The sequence below is a fragment of the Boleophthalmus pectinirostris genome, unplaced genomic scaffold (genome assembly GCF_026225935.1).
Source record: "Boleophthalmus pectinirostris isolate CB_2022bp ecotype Guang Dong unplaced genomic scaffold, ASM2622593v1 HiC_scaffold_6, whole genome shotgun sequence".
NCBI classification, from domain to species: domain Eukaryota; kingdom Metazoa; phylum Chordata; class Actinopteri; order Gobiiformes; family Gobiidae; genus Boleophthalmus; species Boleophthalmus pectinirostris.
In genome coordinates, this window is record NW_026571447.1 from 24,243,949 (window position 1) to 24,267,716 (window position 23,768).

Consider the following 23,768-nt stretch of genomic DNA (forward strand, 5'->3'; position numbering starts at 1 on the left):
CCAGTTTGTTTCCATGGAGATGTAATGCTTTGACAGCAACATTATGACTTTAACTTGTATTTATTGTAGGCTTTGTTTTGATTGATGTGTTTATTGCCACACTGTTGAACTTTCTAGGCTAAACAATAACATGCACATGGACCAGGTAGTGGACTCACCACCAGAAAAGACCATCTTTAATATAATTTCAGATAAAGCAGGCAGAGTCATACTTAATATGCAAATCCAAACACTATTGTCATTGTAAATGTCATCCTTTTTCATTAGATCCAAGTATTATTAGTACACACTAAATCTTGCCTTGGAATAGCATATTTCAACATTTTCTTTTTTGTCCACATTTGTGAACATTCAAAGCGTGTGTGAATGGTTAACTAGAGTCTTGCTGCCTAAGGCATCTTCTTAAATCGAGCACTTATCAGTTTAAGGTCAACCACAGTGCTCATGACAAAACTTAAGATGTCTGGATTAAGATCCCACTCAAATTTAATCTCAAATAACATGTTAATTTGTGGCACAGTGGGGGAGCATAGATCTTTTCTAGTGACAGATCATTTTAGCAGCATGAGGCTCATTCACACCATGGAGCGTGGTACGTGTCTTCAGTAGCAGTATTAAGTAAATGCTCTTCCATGGTTATTCAGTGAATGTGCACAGCCAGCTGCTGACTCCTTTGTTTCCGTTTCTTGGTTATGTTTTATGAGAGCACGGTTAGAGCCCCAGCTGCATTCTGGGAAATTACAAGTGAAAGAAATTAATCACAGGATGCCAATTACTGTTATTATCTACTTTTGTGTTTGTCTACTTCACACATTATTCTAAAACCTTTCAACTCAAATAATGAATTATCACAAATATTTTCTTTTAAAGGAACATTATGTACATTTTCTGGTGGGGGGTCTGCCAATTTGCACTTTAGTGAGATGGCATCACTTCTTTGTCTCCATGGAGACAGATAAGTTTAATGCTGTACTGTGGAACATTCAAGGCAAAGCAATAACACAACCTCACACAACCTCTGACTGGAAAGTTACATAGTGCACTGTTAAGATATAAAGTTATAAAATATTTACAGGAACCTGTGAAAACAGGGGACATTTAAAGGGTTAAGCTTGGGCACAAATGGTCAAAAACGATTATGTTGTGATATAATGAATGTCATATATGGATATATAAGACGTGGGTTCTAATGAGTATTAATCTTTTATCACACTTCCTCTGAAACATACATTCCATTATAAATGGACAGGTTTCTGGAGATTGTCAACAGGTCATGCCATTAAACAAATTACACGCATTTTAGTCAAGAGGTTTTAAAGATACATGTTGTATAATTGGCCTCCAAAATGCATTCTAAAATGCATGTCACACTTGAAGATACTCCAGGTTCATGCATTAGGTAAAGCTGAAAGAAGTTTGAATAAGCACCATTTTGGTATCAATTTTTATACTTAAAAGGGCAGTAATCACAGAGACGCTCGCCTTTGCCTATTTTAGTAATTACAGTGCCTTCTAACATCACCCTTGAGTCAGAGAGAAAAAAAGAGATGCACTCTGATCAGTTAACTGCCTGTGAGAGATTCTTTAGCATTTCAAAGCATTATGCGACCCTTTACTACAAGTACCCGGCTGCTCGGACAGATGAAAGAAAGAGGAGACAGGGAAGGGCACAGTGCAGCTCACTCCCAACGGAGCACAAAAGCAGCAGTGCTTTGATGAAGGTACTCCAACTACAATTTACAGTAATTCCTTTTTTTAAATTCATGGTTATTATAAAGCATGTTTGCTTCAGTACTGTAAGACTAAATATGGAAGACTTTTATCCCATGTTTAAAAGTAAAGCAAAGGGGAGAAAGATGAGAATGACCATATATTTCCCTCATGATTGGAACATAATTATAAATAAACAACAAAGAGTTAAAAACTTAAAACTTTATTTTCAGACAGGATAATTGATACTATTCTAGATAGATCATCACGTTACAAAATGCCCAAAGGCCACAGCACCGTCTCCTCAAAGTACAACAAACAGTAGTTTCACTTTCTCAATGTATAGCTCCTGTCTAAAGGCCAAACTGGAATTATTGCTTTAAATATCTAAAAGGTTGCAACTCATCATTAAAAGGGTAGCAATAATTTCTCCCTGTGCATGCTTGGGACACATTCAAAACATCCCCTCCCATGTCATTTAGTTCTGAAAAGCGGCAGATCTCCAAAAACCAGAATTAAAAAAATAAGTCTAATTTGTCATGATCTCCAGTCAGCCGCATACAAAAAACTACTCCCATGAGGGACTAAATCAGACCCTCTCCAGGGCATAGCATGAGTAGTCACATTTTATGCAAGATTTAGGCAACCTGAACACAATTACAAAACAGACACACCCAATCACCATCCTGTGAAAGGACATCAGCTATCTTGTTTGTCTCTAACTAACAGTGCTGTATGCTGCCCCCCACTGGACACCATCAATACTGCACGGTTTTCCAACTGCTTGCCCGTCATTTTCACCGGACTCCACTCATCATCCTCCTCTCCTGTGCCAAGTTGCATGTTCGTCCCCATTCCCCAAGAATACACATCACCTAGAGAAGCAAAAGAAAACAGAAAATAGATCACTTACAGAGCTTATGTTAAGGAACCTGATTGTTGTCTCATAGGGAAACCACATGAAACGAGTAGTAAATTGGGAAAAATAAGGTCTTGCAGGATGATGATGATTATGATGCAACAACTCTGAGCTGAAGCACAACTGGCCACATGTATGCTATGTAAAATACCATAGTTTTTACTTTAACAGGAAACTACACCAATTCTCTACCCATAGGTTTCAGAATGATGAAAAATTTGGACCTTTGCAATCAATTTAAAATGGATATATTTTGAATGGTGAAAGGCTTCATATTACACCTATAACAGGAAGTTGAAACCCATGAATATTATTTTTTCATTCATAAAACACAAAGACAATGCAAGCCCTGGAGATTAAACAAACAATGTAAAACTCAAGTATTTTAAGCATTATTCACAACTGATGTCGGACCTTCTTTAGTGACAGCGTAGCTGACAGAAGCCCCACATGCCACACTACACACTGGCTCCATTCCTGTGACTGGTGTGGGCTCACTCTTCTCCTCAGCTCCCTCTCCTAATCCAAGTCGGCCATACTCCGCCCTCCCCAGACTGTATACCTGTCCTGAACAAGCAAACACATATTAGGTTCCAAATACAATTTGTTGAATTAACTACTCTTAGAACGTTAGAGTTGTAGTTTGTATTACCTTCAGCATCAAGACAAAGTGTGTGATGTTGTCCACCGGCGAAATCAACCCAGGAGGTGGTAGAGTTCTTGAAGCATGTAAGTTTAACCGGAACATAACACATTTTTGTGCTTTTTGTGCCTGGAAGTTTAATAAGTGAGCGTACAAATAAAATGGGAAAATGAATTTTACATTTCAACACTTTGTGTTTACTAACCTGGTGGTAGTTTGAAAGACCAAATCCATATACATAGCCCTCAGTTGTTACAGCAAAAGTGAGATAGGCTCCACAGAATGCATCAGTGAAATGAACTTTCCCTTTAAGTTTTACCATTTGTGGTTCCAGCAAACGACCTAGACAGGAGAAAAAAAACAGTACAGGGATTTTAAAAACAAAAGTAGTGAAACAAAACAATGTCAAGAATCTGAAAAATCCACAACTACTTACTCAGGCCTTTCCTTCCTCCCCTGTTTGAGAAATGCTCCGGGACTCTGCCCAGCTGACCCTGCTCTGCACAGCCTGAGGTGTACAGATTTCCATCCAGTGTCAACATTACAAGGTGGTCATTACCTAATAGAGAAGAGGGAGTCATTAAAAAGTGAAAATATAACAAACTGATTTTTACTTTTTTTAAAAGCATTACCAGAAGCTATTTTCACAACAGATTCTGTAATTGGAAGTTTGGTTGGACGTGTGCATGTTTTGAATGGCTCCAGAAGACCAATGACACCATTGTTGTCCTGACAAACATACAGAACAGAGAGACTGAATATGTACAACACCAAATAATTAATTAATTATTTTATTGGTTCAAAGAAAAAAAAAAACTCACTCTGAAAGAGCCCCAAACATACACGGTCCCTTCTTCTGTGAGTGCGGCTGAGTGACTGTCTCCTGCAGACACCTGGACAATCTTCTGCTCCAGCTCCACTTTTCCTGGAAGAGTCTCTGATCCTTCCTCTGATGTATCCCGACCAAGTGCCCCTTCATCGTTACAGCCAAATGTGTAAACCTTAACAAAATATTAATTATTAACATTTAAATTTAAACACAGTTTGTGGGTCTAACATGCAACAAAACAGACTTACCTGACCAGTGTTACTTAGACACACACTATGCATGCCACCAGCAACAACTTGCACCATTTGCTCTGGAAGAGTGACCAAGGCAGGTTTCTTCCTCTCCATGATGTCCTCACCCAACCCCAATTGCCCAACATCACCTTGGCCAAGAACAAGAACTAGACCTATTTCTTTGGCATGGCTCTGGTGAGAAACTAAAAAAACATATATATAAACATATATTTTTTATATATTTATGTATTAAGCAGACTTCATGAAAAAATATAATAAATGCTCTCCACTCTGTTACCCTTCACTTTCTTAGCATCTGTATCTTCAACAACGGCCTCGGATTTTCTCTTTGGCGCACCCCTTTTGGCAGGCATGACAACAAAAGCTTAGGTCTATAAAAATAAGTAAGACAGCGAAAATTAACATAATGGTCCATACATAGCTATTACAATACTATGGCAGAAGCTGAGTTAAGATAAAAACAAATGCACGTTGCAAACAGGCTAGCTTTGTCCTGTCCCTCAGCAGATGGTGCACTACAGCTGTCACACTCACTTCACTAGGACCATAGACTGTGTAAGACCAGGGCATGTGTTGATCCACAGCGGTGAAAGGCTCTTTCACTCTGACTGTTTAACTTTGGGTTCCACTTTAGGTAGTGCAAAGAAACTAACATGACCTGGGGCACAGAATGTTTTATGGACACGAGGTCAACTTAGAAAAATAACCAAGGTGGATACATTAAAAGAGTAAATTTAGCAATATATTAAATAGATTTACACTAAAGCAAATGAAGTAAGTGTATATCTTTTAAACACTTAAGTAACACACGGTTAAACAGTGAACACCCATGTTCCGGATGAACCAGTGCTAAAATGCTAACACAAAAAAATAGCTTATTACAAATGAATGGACACAAACCAATCTACATAACCATAAACATTAAGCACACTGTTAGCTACTGACTTTGTTTTATATGACCCATAATGTTATTTAGAGTTTCACTAACCTGTAAAATGCAGAGGTTTTAAGTTTGTCAGGAGAGGAACGTGTAAGAACTGTTCCCGGTCTACAGGCACGCACGCACGCACACGACGCTCTACGTCACGGAGCACTTAAAGATACAGAAACCGAAAGTTCAAAACTATTTTAGTTTTATTCTGCTTTGATTATTCTGTTTATTCATGTTATCCAATGAGTGTTTAAATATACCTTAAACTACGAGACGAGATCACAAAGTCCACACTACACTAGTTCACGTCTATTTCATCGACGAGGAGAACAATGTCGTCTTCAGCCACCAGATGTCGCAGTGGAGCATGACTGATTTACAAGACTCGCACAAAACAATTAAAGGCATATGCAAAGAATAACAGACAGAAATAGATTTTTTATTATATTCAAGGCATATATTTACAAAGAAAAAAGTGGTCTTTTCTATACATTTCAACATTCAACGAGAGAAGAGCTTTACAGAAGTTTGCATTAAAGCATAGACTAACACAAACCCTTAGCTTAAAAATACCAGCCTATCAAGTATTTTATTTAAAATCTTGCCTTTAAATAAAACAAAGACAAAATACACACTTGAGCATCACTTTGGCCTAACCTATAACCATGAATGACCCTGTGGCCAGACAATAATGACATTTGTCTCCAGTTTCAAAATTCCAGAAAAATGACTCCCTGTTGTCCATTTATGCATTTTTTTAGGTTAAATCCCTGATCTACACTCACAGCATTTTTTTCTAAGTATACTTATATATACTTGACTACAGTTGACATGACCATTTTGTAAATGGCTACAGAATGCATTGCATTTTAGACATTTAAAGGGAAGAACATTATAAAACAATTGAAATTATCCAGATGAAATGGCACTGGATCCTGTGAAGGCTCATGCAGTAGACTGCAGAAATGAGTGGACCAGCATCCCAAAAAAATTGAGGCATCATACAAATTGGCACACAAACAAACAATAACAGCCACCTGACTGGTACCAACCTAGAGTCAGTAAAAATGGCCACCTCACAGCACAGTTAATATAATAAATATTGGCAAGCCAAATAGCAAAGGCTTTAATAAAATCTATTACTAATAATATGTCCCAAAGATCAATATTAAATGACTTTTGTGCTTTACACAATATTTAAATTAAATCTTTCGAAGTGTCTATGTCAAGTATCAGCCTGTACACATTTGTATAAAAGACATGAGATGTCTCATCCTATTACTGATCCATACAGTCTCTGTATTCCACCTGCCTCCCATTTCAAAGCAGCAGTTTGTTTCTATTATTTGTTATTACTACATAACATATTAGAAGTTGTTATTACTAGTAGAATGAGCAAGCGATTCCATGTACAAAAAAGGCAACACAGAATGAGGCTGCATCAATGGTGATTCTTGTCCCTGAGAGGTACCACAAAAGGGCAGAGCAAGAGTAAGCCCTGTAGGTCCTCAGCCATTTCTTTTCATTGGCACGTGGCTCCCCCTGGTGGAGGAATACTGCATCTGTTTCACACCCACCAGCTCAAACAAGCAATGTAGTGTGAAGTCAATGGACAGAAGCAAGAAGCATTCTTCATTCAGTTACAGGCCAATTTGATCATCATCGTCATCTGTCTGCATAAGGAGACGAGTGCTGCCATAGAGTCATTTGTGCGATTTCCATAGAGAGATGAGGAATCTAAGGTCGATGAAACCTATAAAACAAATACATTTAACTGAATATGGAACACTGCTAGCTATACACACACACCGTAGAACAGTGAATATAAACACTACATAAAAGGCAATCATTTCTACCTTGTATATATTCGGCTCTCTTCATGAACCTCCATTTCAGTACTTTTGTAATCATTGAGCTCTTTCCGGATGGCAGCCTAAAAACAAGCTTGCAAATGTTAACTATCTATAAAACCTTTATAAGAATAACTTATATTATGCAGTAAAACATCAACTAAACATACCTTGTCCGCTGGTGTTAACTTGGTCCAGGGCTTGTCTGCTCTTCGGTCATAGTCCTGTGCATCTGTCACTTCTACATACTCATGGAATCGCAGGATTTTTCTGGCTTGTAGCTCTGCAACTGTAGGTCTTTCACTCAGCTTTGGATAAAAAAGTAAACCATGAGTTCAGCCACTTAGTTAAATTAATGGTGTTTTAAATAAAAGGCTGGCCTTACCTTTCTTGTCAGGCGCCGCTTGATCTCTCTAACTTCAGCTTGTCTGTCAGCTTGATTTTTAGCTGAAAATGATCCAGAACAAGGTAAAATTAGACAACAAAGAACAGTACAATAACAAACATTCTGAGCTAAAAATTGGCTTCTAAAATAACACAAAATTAGACAATACATCACAAATTAGTCACTGAGAATTCAATCTTAAACCTTCTTAAATACATTTTAATAGTAAAAACAAGTGTGAGACAAGCAAGGGCATGCTAACATCAGTACTGTTACTTCTGTGAAAGATTAGATTAATACTAACGATGAAGGATGTTTCTTTGCTCCAGTTCCTCAGCAGTTGGTCTCTGGCTAAGTCGTCTGAAGTGAGAAAGAAAGAGGTCTATTTTTAAACAGTTTCATCTTGCCTTCATTCAGCTAGTAAGTAGGACAAAGACACGGACCCTTGATTCCAGTATGTTTTCTAATATTAGGCTTAAATATTTGAGTGGTATGTAACCTTGTGAGCGCAGTGCCGATCTGAGTACGGATGGCCTCCCACTGCTCCCTGCTTTGCCAGGTTAGGTTGTTGTGTCTCTCCTGGATGAACCTGTCCCGGTTTGGAGCACAGGGCCGACTGCTGAGTTTTAGTGCCAAGGTGTCCTTCCTTGTGACTCTACTCGCCAATGCACCTTAACAAATCCAGGGAAAGTTATTATGTCAGATTTTAATTAATATATATATATATATATATATATATATATATATATATATATATATATATATATATATATATATATATATATATATATATATATATATATATATATATAAAACAATGCAGCATTAGGTCTTCTCCAATGAGAGGTCATGAAAACTAGAGGAATCTTCAGAATGCTACCCTATAGTAACCAACATCCAGTTCCAACAGCCAAGTTCTGACAGTAAAATCCTTACAATTTTCTTTTAAATATAACTAAAAACAATGATCTATACTTCTGTCCATATGGTGTGCTGACATGCAATCTTAAGAGTAATTTTGCATAAAAGTTCAGTGAAGTATTAACAGTTTATATGAATATTCATAATTCACTAAAATTAGCTCTAGTCTGAAACAGCTTAAGTTCTCTACATTACAACATTGTCAATCTACATTTACCTTCTCTTTTACTCTTCTCTTCTTCCAGTCACAAGATGGCCACCACAGTTGCCAAAGCAACAACAATAACCATATCTTTATATTTTTCTTCAAACCACATTGTCTACTTACTCATTGGAGGTTCGTCCTCTTCCTCCTCATCAGAGTCTTCATCTTTATAAAGCACAGGTCCATCAGAGTCACTGTCTTCTCTGTCCATGTCCTGCTGTCCATCCTCTTCTTCCTCACTGCTGTTTTCTTCAGGCAGCACACACACACCTGCATCTCCTACCAAACACCGCCGAGTGCGGGGCTCCAACTCAGGCTGTGGAATCTCCCCATCATACTCCTCCTCTTCCTCATCATCTTCATCCTCAGAGTAATCATCTTCAGATCTGTCCATGGATACAGAAACACACTCACATTAATCCACTAAACTGGATAAATGCAGGTTGATTTTTAACTAGTACACCCAGAGTTTAAATTAATTGTTTCATATATTTCAAAGATGCAAATGTAGCTACAATCCCTGTGTGGCATTAAACTTATGATGGATAAAGTTACAAAGTTACAAAGACAAATTTATGGAGAGTCAAGTTTGCTCTTAGTAAGAAAACATATTTTTCAAGATATTTTTGAGTAACAAACACCTGTAGATGAATTGTGGAATATTTCAAGCAAAGCAATGACATCTCCATTGACATAAGCAGGCATAATGCACCTTTAACTTGACAATATGTCAGACATTCTATTATATAAAATATATTACATAAAACTTCAAGAATATGCTGATAATACAGTGCATTTCTTTTTGTATTAATTACATGTAATATCAAGCTGTAATGTATTGCTGTATTGTGTAGCCACATCAAGGAATCCAGGGAATGAATATATTGATGCCAAGCTTTACATGACTTCAATATCAGTCATATGTATACAGTTTTAATAATATATGAACATGCAGAGATTGTAAACGTACATTTTTAGTGGCTGGATGCTGACTGGTAGAGGACGCCCTCCTTGGTACTCTGGGGTTTCAAAGAGCAAAGCGTGTGCACGTTGTGCCCCGTCCGGGTGTGGTTGGGCCGGTCCTGGGCTAGAGAGAGCTCTCTGAATCATGATGTGGAGCGGGACAGGAGCTGGACGCTGGGGGGACTCCGAGGGGGGGCTTGGAGGGTCAAACAGCAGCGGGATGGGCTGAGGGAGAGCATGAGGGTATGAGTGCTGATGGTGCAGGTGATGAGGGTGTATATGCGCCGAGGGGGGAGAGGGGGGAGGAGGGGGCAGCTGAAAGCCCAAAGGGAGACTGTTGTGGTCCTCTACTGAAAGTGGTGAGGGGTTGATTGGATGAGCTGAAGTCGAGCCATCTTCTGTGTTGCGTTTGGTGACAGGGGTGGTCCTCTTCGGGGGCATTGGAGGAGAAGGCTTAGCAGGCACTAGACTGGTTCCTCCTGTTGCTTGTGTGTAGTCACCTGCAGTTAAAATGAAACAAGTACAAACAGTTAGACTTAAAGTAGAATTAAGAGTTTGACTCAACTGCTGTGAGAGTGCTTTTGTTTCTGTGACACGTGCAGGTTTATACCAGTGCATCTGCCAGTGTAAATATTACAATTACATGATAGACAGAGCATAAATGAATACAATCAGTGACATGTGACTCTGACATGAGAGCACATGAAGGAGCATATAGATTTGTAACATGTGCCCCAGGTCACAGAGATAAAAGAGATGCATGGCCTGCATGCTCAAAAAGCAAGACTGCAAACCAACCCCTTCTGTGAGCATTTGAGTGAAATACTCAGAGCAAAAGCTGCTTCAAAGCATAAAAGCCAGCTCCCAGTAAAGTTGTTCAGAAACATTTTATGTAGCTTAGATTCTGTTAAAGACTGATGAAAAAAGCATAGCTACAAACAAAAGACAGAATACTACAAGAAGTAATGCTTGACACCAAAGCAAAAAACATCATAAAAATATAAAGCTTTGATTTTACACAATTCTCACCGATATCATTATTAACTTGAATAATCTTGTAATATTATAAAACTATTATCTCTATCAAGTTATTTATGTTTATTATTATTATTCAGAATAGCCCGGTAAATGTCTAATATACAGGTCAACTTACAAAAGGAATTTTCTCATAAAATACTAACATGAGCCAAGGCGAAGCTCCCAGCATTAATTCAGTGCACATGCGGTTCTTATATATTACCACATCCAAGAAGCAAAGGCCAAACAGTAAGTGAAATGACTACGAGGGAAAGTAGCTGGAAGCTAAGGATGCAACATGACGCTGGCATTCCAGACATGAACGCCTTGATGACATGGACTAGTGGGCGTTTTACCTGAGCGCAGACCCCCGGCCCGCCGGCACAGATACACTGGCAGGGACAGGTAGACATCATAGTCGCACTCACGCTTCCAACACGACCAGTAGAGAGGGAGATGAGCATTCTCTCCCCCCTGCAGGGCGGAGACTAATAGGACGACAGGGAATCCTTCAGCTTATTTCAAAAACGCTGTTTTTCATGCTCTTATGACTCACTACATATGGTCCCTGAATTACTTTATCTTGCTTTGCATAAAACAACAATTTATCCTCTTTGTTATTGGTCCAAATGTCTGCATTGTAAAAAAAAAGTTCAGTAAAATCTCTTTACTCTCTTAAGACAAATCTAGGAACAACAGTAACAAATAAGCCCAGATAAAATAAAACTATAGCTACAGTGATTTGGTGCATCTGTACAAATAACAGCACCTACCCCCTAGACTCAAAGTAAAAGAAAAAAGAGAAATGTCCTAGAATAGCATTATAAGTAATTAACAGGAGAATTAGAGCTCAAGCTGTTTGGATAACATCATTAACAGGAAGTGTGTTCCCAAACACTTGATTCTTTGCTGTTTGTTGAGCAGTGATTCATAAATGTACATTGTGTTTTTGCCACAAGGAAAAAATAACAACCGAAGACGAAAGAAGGTGAGTGAATGCAGTCCTACTCTAGCCACATATTACAGTATTTGTGCAAAGTTTTGGGGATGCTCACAGAATGTGTTCACATATTAAGACTTTGGTGCTCTAATTATGGTCATATACCAATAGATTAAGATTACAATAATGTGTCTTCCTGATCTCATGTGTCAGGGACTTCACAGATCCTTCCCAATTGCCACAAAACAATGCATTTTTCACATGAACCATTGGAGGTGAACATGGTTACATATAAAAATGTTCATTGTTTAAAAAATCCAACACATTTTCCACTCACCGAGCATAGCAGCGTTGCCCCTGTTCACGGGTTTAGGGGGAGGCAGAGGAGGCTGCTTGATGCCCTGGGACGGGGTGGACATTTGGGTTGAGGATGGAGGCAGCTGCGTGGACACACCTGCAGAGGAAACGGAGCGCACCGGTTTGGAGCCTGAAGCAGTGGGTGGAGAGGAGTACTGTCCCACGGTGTGACCAGAAGGGGGGCCTTGTGCACCCTCACTGCCGGGCTCAGAGGCAGAGCTCACCAGCCATTTGGGGGGTGACATCACAGAGTGTTTTGGGGGGTCTCGTATGGGGTCTCGATGAGATTCAGGTTCTTGGATAAAAGGACTGTCTGACTCTATGGGAAAGAAATTGGAAGCACATTTAAAAGGGTATTAGAACATATCTTAAAGGTGGTACGAGACACAATTTCCACAACATGAGATAAAATGAGGCACAACATGGGTCCACAAGAATTAGACAAGACACTTTCTAGCTTTGTTTACAGATACAAGAGTAACTTGGATGTCTAAAATATTATTACCGCACTTACTGCTATAAACTGCTTTGTACATGTTTTGTTCAGTTTCTTTTACCAAATCCTTTTTTCCAGGCTTTTCCCAGAGTGTTCTGTATTAACACTTGTTTGAGAAGGGAATTATCTACGGATCAGCGGTGATGACAAACAAAGAAGAAGTCTACAGTTAGCTCTTGAATCCAAACTGCTCTAAAAACCAACAACACTGCACACAGCACTGATCCTCAAAAGTTTAATAAATAAATAAGATATATAAAAGAAAAAAAAGGAAGAAGAGTGTCCAAAATATAAGAGACAAAAGAATGACTCTTTTGTGTTGATGGTGATTATTTAGTGTAAATGATTTGCCCTTGTAGTTTGCATCAGAAGAAAAAAACACTAATACACATCTAGTGTAATGTCACCATTAAATCATTTAGGCTCATCATAAATGAACACTGTGATGACAGTGCTGGCGTTTAGTGCAATTATGGATATAGTCGAGGTGTTACATTAATTAGGAGAGGAAAGGACGAGCTATTCCCTCATGTTCCTGAATAAGAACTTAGCTGGAACAGGACTCCAGGGAGCTGCAAATGCTTGGCTATATCTGTCAGGACAGGGGTAAGAGCAATGACAGCCTCACTGAACAAATACTCAGTAAGTGCTTGGGCCAAAAGGATCTGGCTTCAAATCAACTGAGTTTCAAAGCACATTTTAGGGACTGTTTCATGTGGGTGGAAAATTGCAGGTGGATAAAGACAAATTATGCAAACGGGCAGTGACTCACCTCTGCGGGTCCGGCCCTCCTCTGCAGATGCATGTCGGGGGAGTGTGGGTTTCCAGTCCACCTCTCGTGTCCTCCGGCCGTCCTCAGAGGGGGTCTTTTGGAGCCCGGGCCTCTTCTGCTCATTTTCATGGTGCGCTCGTCCCATACGACGGCCCTCTTCCATAAGGCCATGAAGCTGGCCCTGCCATATGACATTTGGCTTCCAATCCCCCTCTCCATATGTACGCGCCCCAACTCCGCCTCCTCTACGAGTGTCCTCATGTAGTCCAGTGGGCCGAGACCCCAAAGCAGTCTTGCGCTCTTCTGCCTGGGGGTGCCAGGCCGGAGCATTCCTAAAGTCTGCGTCCAGGGGCGGTTTTCCCTGGCTGGAGGGACTTCTCCCTCCTCTTGTTCCCGTACTGACCCCTGTGCTGACTGGCAGAGTGTGACCGTTCTTCACGTTGGGCTGCTTCATGTGCTCGTCATCTATGAGGGGGAGAAAAAAGACTCAGAAGCTGTTGTGTGCTTTTTGAAACCTTGTCTAAAATAAAAATAAATTTCAGTCATGTGAGCTCAGGTAAACTAAAGTCATACGTGTGATTTTGATGCGTAGTAACATAAGCCAGGGGTTAGGTGTTAAGAAACAGCTTGTGCAGCAGCAGGGTCAGTTCACACACAATTCTCTCAAAGCTGTTTTGCTGCAGGGCACAATTTGTTCCACTTTTCTTTTGCTCTGGATAGTTCTGTGCCATTTTAAACACGAATACGATGATCCTTCATAAAACAGCCGAGCTGAAGCATGAATTGGACTTTTTTTTAACACTTATCAAACACCTACTGTACAGCGTAGCTGCAATAATGTACTGATGACTTCACGGTGGTGTGGGAGTGAGAGCCTCAAGGCGACACTGTTGTGCCGAGTTATCAGCTGAGTCACAGAGCTCTTACCATTGTCCGGGACTTCCTTCAGCACTCCCTGCTCTATGAGCTCTTGCCTCGTACGCCTCGTTGACATCTTCCTCTCCATCTCTGTCGTCAATAAAACCAATGAAACTGTTTTTTGTTTGCTACTCATTTTAGAGAAAACATTTTTAATAAGAATGTAAAAAACGAACCCTCAGAAATCTCCTGGAACTTGTCACTGCTTTTCTTCTTGCGCCACTTCCAGGGCTTGAAGATCTTACCGAGAGTTGAGAACTTGGTCCTTCGTTTTGGAGTACTGTCCCCTGTGTTGCCCCCCTCTCCCACCATAGTGCTGTGGTGCTGCTCAGCATCATCATCTGTAACAGAAAATTTAACATTTTTGAATTACCAAGAGCTGACGTTTGTTACAATAATAAGATCACAACATTACAGGTTTGTGTTTGAGTGTCCAATCATTGTCTGTTGCCTTTGTAAAGGGCATTACTACAGTCATTATCTTTAGCTGTTTAGTTTGCAGGGACAGAGTGTGCTTTGGCAGTGGGATGCTGTGAGCTCGTGGACTCCTCCACACATCCACAGTTAATAGAGCTCCAAAGCTGGCCTGCAGCCAGAGCTTTTCTGTCAAGTGCCTGCATTCCTTGGCCTGGTTTTATCAGACCTCCAGCCTGCACCACCTCTGTGTCAGAGAGGCATTCTGTGGCTGCCACTAGACAGTGACGCTACAGTCTGGACACACACAAGCCCACAGCCAAGAGGTCGAACCTTTACGTGATCATTTTTGAACCACAGTTTAAGATCTAAGGCCTAAGTGGACACTTGTCATGACCGGCTGAGTACAGAAATGTCTCATTCCAAGGCTGCACCTGCTCACTTCAATAGACATAATATTTAGAGGACTGAGAAGAGGCTCAGATTTAAAACATCCAGTTCTGTGCACACACAGGATGTCCTGGTGACAAGAGCGCCCTCCAGTCTCATTCCCACGACTGTCAGGCCTCCTATAAGCCTTACCTTGTACTTCAATAAAGGAAATGGGGCAGAACAAACAACATTATAACTCTACAGCCAAAATGCTTTTTTACTGAGACAAACTCATTCAAGCACCAGGGAGCTGGCAACCACACAGTATCCTGCAAAGGGGCACTTCAGCAGTATGCCCTCCTGCTGACACTGGATATACAGAGACCAAATTTCTGCAGCTGAAGGACAAACCTTTAACAGCTATTCTTTAATTTTATCCTAGAGCTGCTGGAGTGAGAAATTTTGGATCCAAAGCCATAATATTATTTTAAATGAGTGTTAATTAAGTTGAGTAGTGTGAATTTAATCATTTAAATATACTACTACCAGACTTTCAATAACACAGTAGTAAAGAAAAACAGCAAGAAAAGGCACACTTGCCTTGAAGAAGAGAGCTAGGCGTCCAGCTTCCACGGTGGTGTGACTTGCAACAGCAAGCCATGAAAGAGTGAACATTTGACAGAAGCAAATCTACTTTCTGTTCCCCCTACTCTTAGACAGCAACAAAAGACCAATGTGCAAAAAGTGTCTTCAAACTGTAGCATATAAAGTCCAGATTTGAATGACAACACAAATCCATTTTATTCTGTTCAGGATCCAGGACAGAGGGTTCACACAGCCGCTTGCTCAGTCGGAGGAGCACTGACACCGAGCCTCAGCTGAAGCCAATGAAGCAAGAGAAGTGCTAACTGTGCCAGGCCTGCTCACTCCACTACTGCAAAGATGATGAACGCACACATCACTACATCCCGGTATTGTTTGGGCACATCCTTAACAAAAATCCAAAAGTTTGAAAAAGTTAAGAACATCCAAATACATTGTCACATTGTCCAACTCGAATCACGGTTTTCCCACAAAAACTAATTTCCAAGAAGCCATTGTTTCATCTGTAGTGAGAAGAAATCTGGACTGTGCGGACACTATGCAACGGCGCTAGACTCAGGACTGCAAATGAGAGGAAAGGCTACAAAGAGAAAGAGTGGAGGAGTTATGGGGGGTGAACACAGGGAGGAAACAGCACTCCACCCTGTTTCTGTGACCAACAATAAAGACAACCTCTTCCTCTCACACTGAGATTTGCTGCCTGTGGAAATTACATTGATAAAAAACAAAAAAAAAACACAAAACAAAAACAACACACACGCATACACACACACACACACACACGCAAACACTGAGTTCTGGTTGTATCCTCCCAAGTTTGTCTGTGTTGGAAGAAGTATCAACTTATTTCAGATTTTGTTCTCATTAGCTTGTTTAGAAATACTTCAGCCCTTAGCCCTAGTTTAGCTCACATTTTGTCATGTTTATATCTTAATTTAAATATTCATGTATTAGACTCATTTTACTTTGTTTTTAGTCCTGATTTAATGTTTTTGTTTTAAACCTGGTTCAGTTCTGGTCCATGTTGTACTTGGAAAACTAAATATTTTCAGAGGTGGCTCTCAATGTGAAAACTGAGATTGAGAATCAGTGATTCAGAGCAGAGGCAAAGGAGTTGCCATTACTAATCAGGGTCCCGGTTAAGATAACAGAGAGCAGAAAGGAAACACAGGGTGAGAGCCAATGACGTATTGCCGATTTAAGCCTCGCCCATCGCTCTATCACACATCCCCTGGGAGACCACCAAACCCCCCAAACTCATGACTCAGACATGAATGTCCGGCCGGGTCAGGTGAGCAGGCACTTTTTAGGGGACTGATCTGTTACATAAGTGCACACAGAGTAGCAGCTTGGGAAATACCTTCATCCTTATTATAACACTAAGCAATGCCAGGACAGATTATGAAACGTAATCCACTTAATTGACAGCACAAAAAGGTTATAATCACAGTGATCGCTCCAGAACAATGTGTTTGCTATAATTGTCCTAACATCAAAAATTGTGATTTTGGTCAAATCCATTACTTTATTCATGAACAGAATAGATAATATTAGAAAGTTCTGAACTCATTCCAACATGAATACAGTTAATTAAGGAAAGCCACAAAAGCATCAGCATATCACATGGGTCAGTGAAGGTAAATGGATTCTATCCATAATACTAATGGCGAAACACTTCTCAAAGATAACACAGTGTAAGTACTGCACAGTCGTGCTCTCACCGAGATGGTCATGCTGCTGTGGCTCCTGAGGTGAGGGCTTCACATAAACACTTTGTCCCATGGTCCAGCCCCAGAGGGGCCTCTACCTGTCCTGCTTCAGACTCAGTGTTCTACGTTTAGCTCCAGTGGCAGAACCTGCTCCAGTCTGGACTCTGCAGTGTAGCAGCTGCTCTCACACCCTCCCTCTGTGTCCACTCCAGCTCTGATCACTCCCTCACTCCCTCAGAGCAGGACTCCCCCTCACGCACAGACCCTCCCTCTTGGCTCAAACATTAAGATGCTTTTTTTTAAAGATACCTCCTGAAAGATGCATACCCCTCTACTTTTTGTTCTATCAAATAATGTGTGCAATACAAATAGCTGTTAAATACATGAGCTTGTGGTGGTGGTAGATATAAACAATGTAGGTTTTACACAACAATGTTAGTATTAGCATGGGAAATTTTGAGCTATCATTATGTCTGGAATGATTATAGTTTTGGTAACCCCATCTTTGCTACCTCTTAAGATGATGCTTCTTGTTGTTTTCTCTTCCAAATACAGCTCCACTCAGGGCCAGTGACAGAGCACTCCACCAACCCACAACCTGTTTGCCTGACCTGGATAAGAGCCAGGCCACTTCACAAACTCAGGTGCACAATAACATCCCAAACACACCATGCTACATCACCAAAGCCTGCTAATTATGCAAGCCACTTCAGACACTAAAAAGTTTATATCAACTTCTTTCGGCATTAATAAGAAAAAAGGGATTGTTGAGAACATAAGCAAACATGAATTACAGTGTAGTTTTGACTTTTCTTTTCTACTGTTTGGGCCATTTCACATGGTTTTATGCTCACAAAGCTGGATCCTGAATCATGCTTTTGTACGCCATGATGATACCAAATACTAAAATATATATCGTATGACTATAATATTTAAACAGGTTTTATTTTGTTACTAATAATCCAGTCAATACCATATCAAATCTTCCTTATGTTAGTTCATATTTAAAGCTTAATTTCTTTTGTTGTAATTGATAGGTATTTTATCAGCAAGGAGGTCATGCCAAGTTAAGAAGCACAGGACAAAACAAAATGTTCCTTGAATCATAAACACAACACACTGATGGGACCGAAGTTTTCCTGAGAGTCACACACATTAGAAACAGACTGAAAGAAAAGCCTAAACCCACTGAGTGCTGGTCTGCCTGTCAGCCTCTGGGGTTTGAAGATGTATAGCTGTTCTCCGAAGCGGACCATAAAATGTGCGCGGGCCTCATAAACAGTGGATGTGCAGCTAAATGAGTGGATCCGCTACATTCACACTGCACTTAACAAACCACAACGAGCTACTCACCACGATTTTCCATTACAGAATTTGAAGCACACCAATCCAGTCTGGATCCTGAAAGGCAGGAAAAAAATGTCTAAATAATGTACTGTCAAATATCAAAGTACAGAAGAATATAATTGACTGCCTGATTAAAACTAATCAATTTCTATGCCATAGCCAAATAATTAAAATTATTTGTATATTATAATTGAAGTGATTAGTATGGATAAATATTACTTAATACATCCTCAGTAAAACTTACATACGTCATTATGAACAACGCAGTAACATGGTGCCTAACCCCTCTAACCCTGGCTCTTACTACCATGTAATTACAGGTTATTACAAGTTGTTACATAATAATATGTGCTGTAATGTAAAGGTATTAATTCTGATATAGTCCCCTGTGTGTGTAGTGATGTACTGCATGTATTCTGATTTGACACCAACTAATTGAACAGTCAGGAATGGAACACTTTTTCTTACATTTGTTTTGGTTTTCTTTGGCCAAGGCCAGTGATTATGGGGAAAAAAACAGCCGTGATGTTTAATGGACATTACATTAAGTTACACAGGAGAACTGATAACAGCCCTGACCTTCTATAATAAATTACACATATAAACATGAATAATGTCTCAGATTTGCTCTAATGTGTGTAGAGGCTTGAGTGAACTTACGCTGCTGAAAGTCATGGGTGGGGTGGGTCTGTCCTGAGCAGCAAAACTGGGACTTTCTCAGGTCTCCAACATGGTGCAGATGTTAGCTCCTCCCATCTCTAACCCCTACAGCAAAAGAAAAGAACATAATTATCATGTATTAAAAGTAACTCAGTTTCAATCGATAAGTATTTTTATTTTTATGAACAAACTATAACCACATTCTAACCAATAGTGAAACTGTTCTTGTATATTATGATATACCGCTGCCACTAAAAACAACTTAAAGTCAGCACAACATTGAAACAAGTAAATAGTTAATTTTCTAATAGTTGGAACAAAGAGGACTTGCAAATGTTTTCTAAACACTGAATGCTGCTTGTAATGAATCTTTACCACAAATATATAACCAAACTAAATAAAACAGCAGATTCTTTTAACTAAACATAAAATTATATATCAAAATGGTCATCTAGTGGTTTAAGTTATAATGTGAAGCCAATCAACTTTAATTTTATGATGAAAAGTAGGTACAGGGGAAAAAAAAAAAAAAAAAAGAACCATCAGTTTGTATTCCATTTTCTTGGTTCCGCTCTCACCAATTTACAAGCAAGGCCACTGATGCACTTCCCTACCAAAAGAAGAAGCCAGAATAACAACTAATGTCATTGAAAATAAATTGGAGACACTACACTAAACATTCTTCCTAAAACTGGTCTAGCTATTCAGAACCTAATGCCACTAAAAGGAGACAGATGCATTGTGGTCAGAGTTGACTTTTTTCACTCCCGCCTTGTCCCACAGCCTTGGCTACACCATGACTCAATTTACTCAAAATAATCGAGCAGTTTTACTCTAACCAGAGCCGGAGAAAATATCTTTGGTTTCTGAAAGTATGAACAGATATGAGCCAGTGAGGGGGCAGAGGCACCAAACAAAACAGTCCAGCTTGATATGAAATGTAGTACAATGGCTACAAACAGAGCATTGGAAAATCTGCCAATACATTGTACAGTAACTCTTTTTAATCAAAATTCCAGCTCAACTCAAAAGCGTGCCTGTACAAAAAAAGGATGTTGATGGCCTACTTCCCTCTTTTCAGATTGTTAACCCTATCACTGTTTACAGATGAAAAACAAATCACAACAAAAGATATGATGAGATATGGTGTCACGATTATCATGGCCCAAATAACTCTGATTAACAATTATATCACAATGATTATTTATGTTCCTGACAGTTTAAAAATGTTATAGATATGAATTATTACAATTTAAATATCATGAGAAGGTTCCATAGTTTTATACAATTGTTATTGCAGTGTACTATATTATAAGTGAAAAGAACAATGATCTAGAAGAAAACATCATGGATAAGTATTTTTTCAGCACATTCTGCTGATATAATAGTGATTATCTTTAGCTTTGGGCATAGAAAAAACCCTGATAAGTATTTATGAGAGAAACATGAGTACACTGAAGTTAAGTCAAGAAAATGGCATTCTGGGCTCATCTCTCCCCACATATACTGTAATCACATGAAGGCATGCATACAATCACCAAGAGCTATGAGCCCACATCCGTTAGCAAATGATAGCTTTAAGATGGAGGTCATTGGAGATTTTGTGCTTCTATCCCACAAGTATGGCCATCAGATGAACTATAGTGTCGTCTATACTATACTGTACTATAGTGCTATCATGGTACTTACATTTCAGAATTGAATTTGATACTAGAAAAACACAAACTTGATGTTCAGTACCAATCCTGTTGCCACAATCATGATTCATGGTTAGAATAATATCATTTTCAACACACATTTATAGAAGTTTCACATTTTTAAGATCATTATTTTATTTGGTTTAAAAAAAAACAAACATTCTAGTCTGTTGTGCACTTGTGACCTGACCTGGTTTTTTTAACCATAAGTTGTTCAACCATATAGCCTAGCCCCAACATCCTCTTTTCCACTCTGTCTCATGCCCACTCCACTAAAGCAGATTCAATTACTATAGGAGCGGAAGTGTCAGCAGCTGGTACAGTTAACCATGTTTTAAACTACAGATAATTTTCACATCAGGGGCACAGGTTTTGAGCACACACTTTGAAAACTGTAAAAGATAAATACAACACAAATTAAATGTACTTACATATGTCATAGCTGTTCCCTGAATGATGATAGGCCAGGGAGGACAATTTAGATTTTCTGGTTAGTACAATGCAGCACGTATTTGAGCATACGCCACACACTGGTTCTGTACCAAGTGGATGGGTGACTATTCCTATCCGGGACGGGTGAGCGTCATCAGCTAGCCTGTCCCAGAAAAGAACCGCTCACCACTGGGACCGGTGGTGGCCCAATTCTCCAGCTCGAGGCCCAAAATGATGCTTCTTTGCTAAACTTTTCTTTCTCAGTGTTTTCACAGCACTGCAGGAGCCTTTAGCATTAGTCACCACCTCTGAGTAACGCATATTCACACTACAATAAAGGAAGCTGACCATCAAGGAGGCTTACAGTGGACTGGAGGCAGAGACATTGAGCTCAGAGAATCACACTGTTACAGCTGGATGAGGTCTAACAGAATCAATCAGGCCCAGATGACAGCTTTATCGTCCTGGTCCACTCTTAATGGCCCATTTAAAAGGCGCTTCCAATCAGAGGGGAACAAGCAGAACATATCCATGAAACTGACATTTCTTCACTGAGAGAATTAATGTTAGAGGCTGTTACACAGAAAGCTCTTCAAACTGAGTAAAATACGTGTAGGTCAATGGAAACAGAATCAAAACAGAAGACTGTAGGTGCTCTCTGACAACGCCTTTTGGCTCTGCACTAATGACCATTAGCCTACTAAATCTGAGCAGGTGTCAAAACATTCGACTACATGAAACAAAACAAGAGTTAAACTAAATAATAAATAATAGATTTCAAAGAGTGCCATGGTGTTAGGCATATGGGTGCAGGGACAAGCCTTCCATCTTTACGCACCAATCCTTATCCAAATATGCAAATGACGCGCTCATTTATAGACTGACCATCAAGCCGTGTGGATCCCAAGGCCAAAACGAAATTTCCTGGGCCGTTGTCACAATGAACCGATAAACAGCTGCAAATTAAGCGACAGGTTTAGTCCATAACTGTGCTTCGACATCGAGCTGCGTCCCCGAGCGCAGCGGGCTGAACTCGCGCCACTGGAGGAGATGCTCCGGTGAACTGGAGCGCACCATCAAACCACAGACAACAAAGCCACATCCGGAACAAAATTTCAGGATAAAACGGATGCCCTATTAAGATAAATAGCCTAGATTTGTCAGTATTTACAACCCCTGACTGTGCCTATGGCAGAATATGGTCAACGACTGTTTAACCACGCAGGAGTAAATAATTCTTGATGTACAGGAGGCTACGAACTAAGGAGTAAAACGACAGTCTTTTATCTTTGCAATTACTTACTTGTTTCAGTTTAGCGTTCTATGTAGTTGGTTGGCTATAGAAATTTTTTTTACAATTTCTTCTAATGAAAATTACATTTCAAGCAGATATTTTACTTTGAAACAATGGTTTCTTTTAACCCCGTTTCCTTCTCCCTTAAGAGAGAAGATGCAACAGTCAATTCACGGCTAATTAAATGCAGACCAATTACACACAGGTCTATTGCTCTTCTATTACTATGTGCAGGTCTGAAGGCCACGTGAACATAGGAATACTGTAAGTCATTTGGCATGACGCTACTAATTATGACCACGTAAATGGTCTCAGGATGCTGTTTGTTATAATGCCACCTCAGAGGGACTTGTTGTCCCCATATTGTCATCCCTGATGGGGACGGATGTACAGACCTTGAAGGCTGCATCACGGACCAACTCACATCCGCAAACATTTGATACTCCGCATCTCCATCCAGTGCTCCGTAGTTGCGCATGGACCGTATGCAGAGCATCCATGGATAAATACAGATCATATTAAAGCAATGAGCCAATCACATACTGCACCTACAGATACAGCAACTTTAATAGCACTGATGCAAAAGCAATTGCGTTTATCCATCTGTCGAGTGTTGCTTCGCCCACATTTGAGCGCAAACCCCATTATTGTGTCGAGGAATCCTTTCAGAGCATATTCTAATTGTTTAATCCTAAAGCTCACATTACCGCTACCATGACTCAGCCTCCTCATTGTCTTCCTCCGCGGCATTCACTGGGATCGCTGAAACGATGTCGGTCAGGTCATTTTGCCCATCTTTCCCCGCTCTACACACACCTCCAAAGCTCCGGTCCAAACATTTCACGCATTGACCGGAAAACGTCCGGTGCCGGGCATCTTGGTACCGGTAGTTTTTGGTGAGGCTGTGGGCCCTCTGGGGGCGTTGCAAAAACGCTTTTGTCTCCACAGCAAAGACTCAATTACCCACCAGACTTTGCGGGACCTACAATGGGGAGGGGAGCGGGAGCGTGATGGTCAGAGAAGCTTACGAGCAATAGTCTATAATGAGCAGTATATTAACAAACAAACGTTGTTGTTATGCTTTATCAGAAGTGAAATCACACATGCAGCATCTTGCACCTTGAGAGGAT

General features: G+C 40.0%; 2 protein-coding genes across 6 annotated transcripts; both read right to left on the bottom strand.

Annotated features, from left to right (window-relative positions):
- Positions 1 to 1,917: 1,917 nt before the first annotated feature.
- Positions 1,918 to 5,458, bottom strand: rcc1 (regulator of chromosome condensation 1). The gene is made up of 10 exons (XM_055163761.1): positions 5,344 to 5,458; positions 4,633 to 4,726; positions 4,350 to 4,537; positions 4,094 to 4,273; positions 3,905 to 4,001; positions 3,709 to 3,831; positions 3,474 to 3,614; positions 3,282 to 3,401; positions 3,044 to 3,196; positions 1,918 to 2,585 (listed from the first exon to the last, which is right to left on the bottom strand). The coding sequence occupies exons 2-10, from the start codon at positions 4,706 to 4,708 to the stop codon at positions 2,410 to 2,412; spliced, it is 1,254 nt and encodes a 417-aa protein (XP_055019736.1). The 5' UTR covers positions 4,709 to 4,726; positions 5,344 to 5,458; the 3' UTR covers positions 1,918 to 2,409.
- A 312-nt stretch (positions 5,459 to 5,770) lies between these two features.
- On the bottom strand, positions 5,771 to 23,441 carry phactr4b (phosphatase and actin regulator 4b). 5 transcript variants are annotated; one of them, XM_055164340.1, is made up of 16 exons: positions 23,352 to 23,441; positions 19,216 to 19,320; positions 18,562 to 18,609; positions 14,287 to 14,451; positions 14,120 to 14,200; positions 13,193 to 13,657; positions 11,905 to 12,243; positions 10,984 to 11,115; positions 9,618 to 10,110; positions 8,771 to 9,033; positions 8,021 to 8,192; positions 7,826 to 7,881; positions 7,522 to 7,583; positions 7,307 to 7,444; positions 7,143 to 7,219; positions 5,771 to 7,039 (listed from the first exon to the last, which is right to left on the bottom strand). In XM_055164340.1, the coding sequence occupies exons 3-16, from the start codon at positions 18,572 to 18,574 to the stop codon at positions 7,024 to 7,026; spliced, it is 2,472 nt and encodes an 823-aa protein (XP_055020315.1). In that variant the 5' UTR covers positions 18,575 to 18,609; positions 19,216 to 19,320; positions 23,352 to 23,441; the 3' UTR covers positions 5,771 to 7,023. The 5 variants fall into 5 exon arrangements, with proteins under 5 accessions (XP_055020315.1, XP_055020314.1, XP_055020316.1 ...); XM_055164339.1 differs by having other exon boundaries at positions 23,346 to 23,441; XM_055164341.1 differs by lacking the exon at positions 23,352 to 23,441 and adding an exon at positions 22,230 to 22,357.
- Between the last annotated feature and the right edge of the window lie 327 nt (positions 23,442 to 23,768).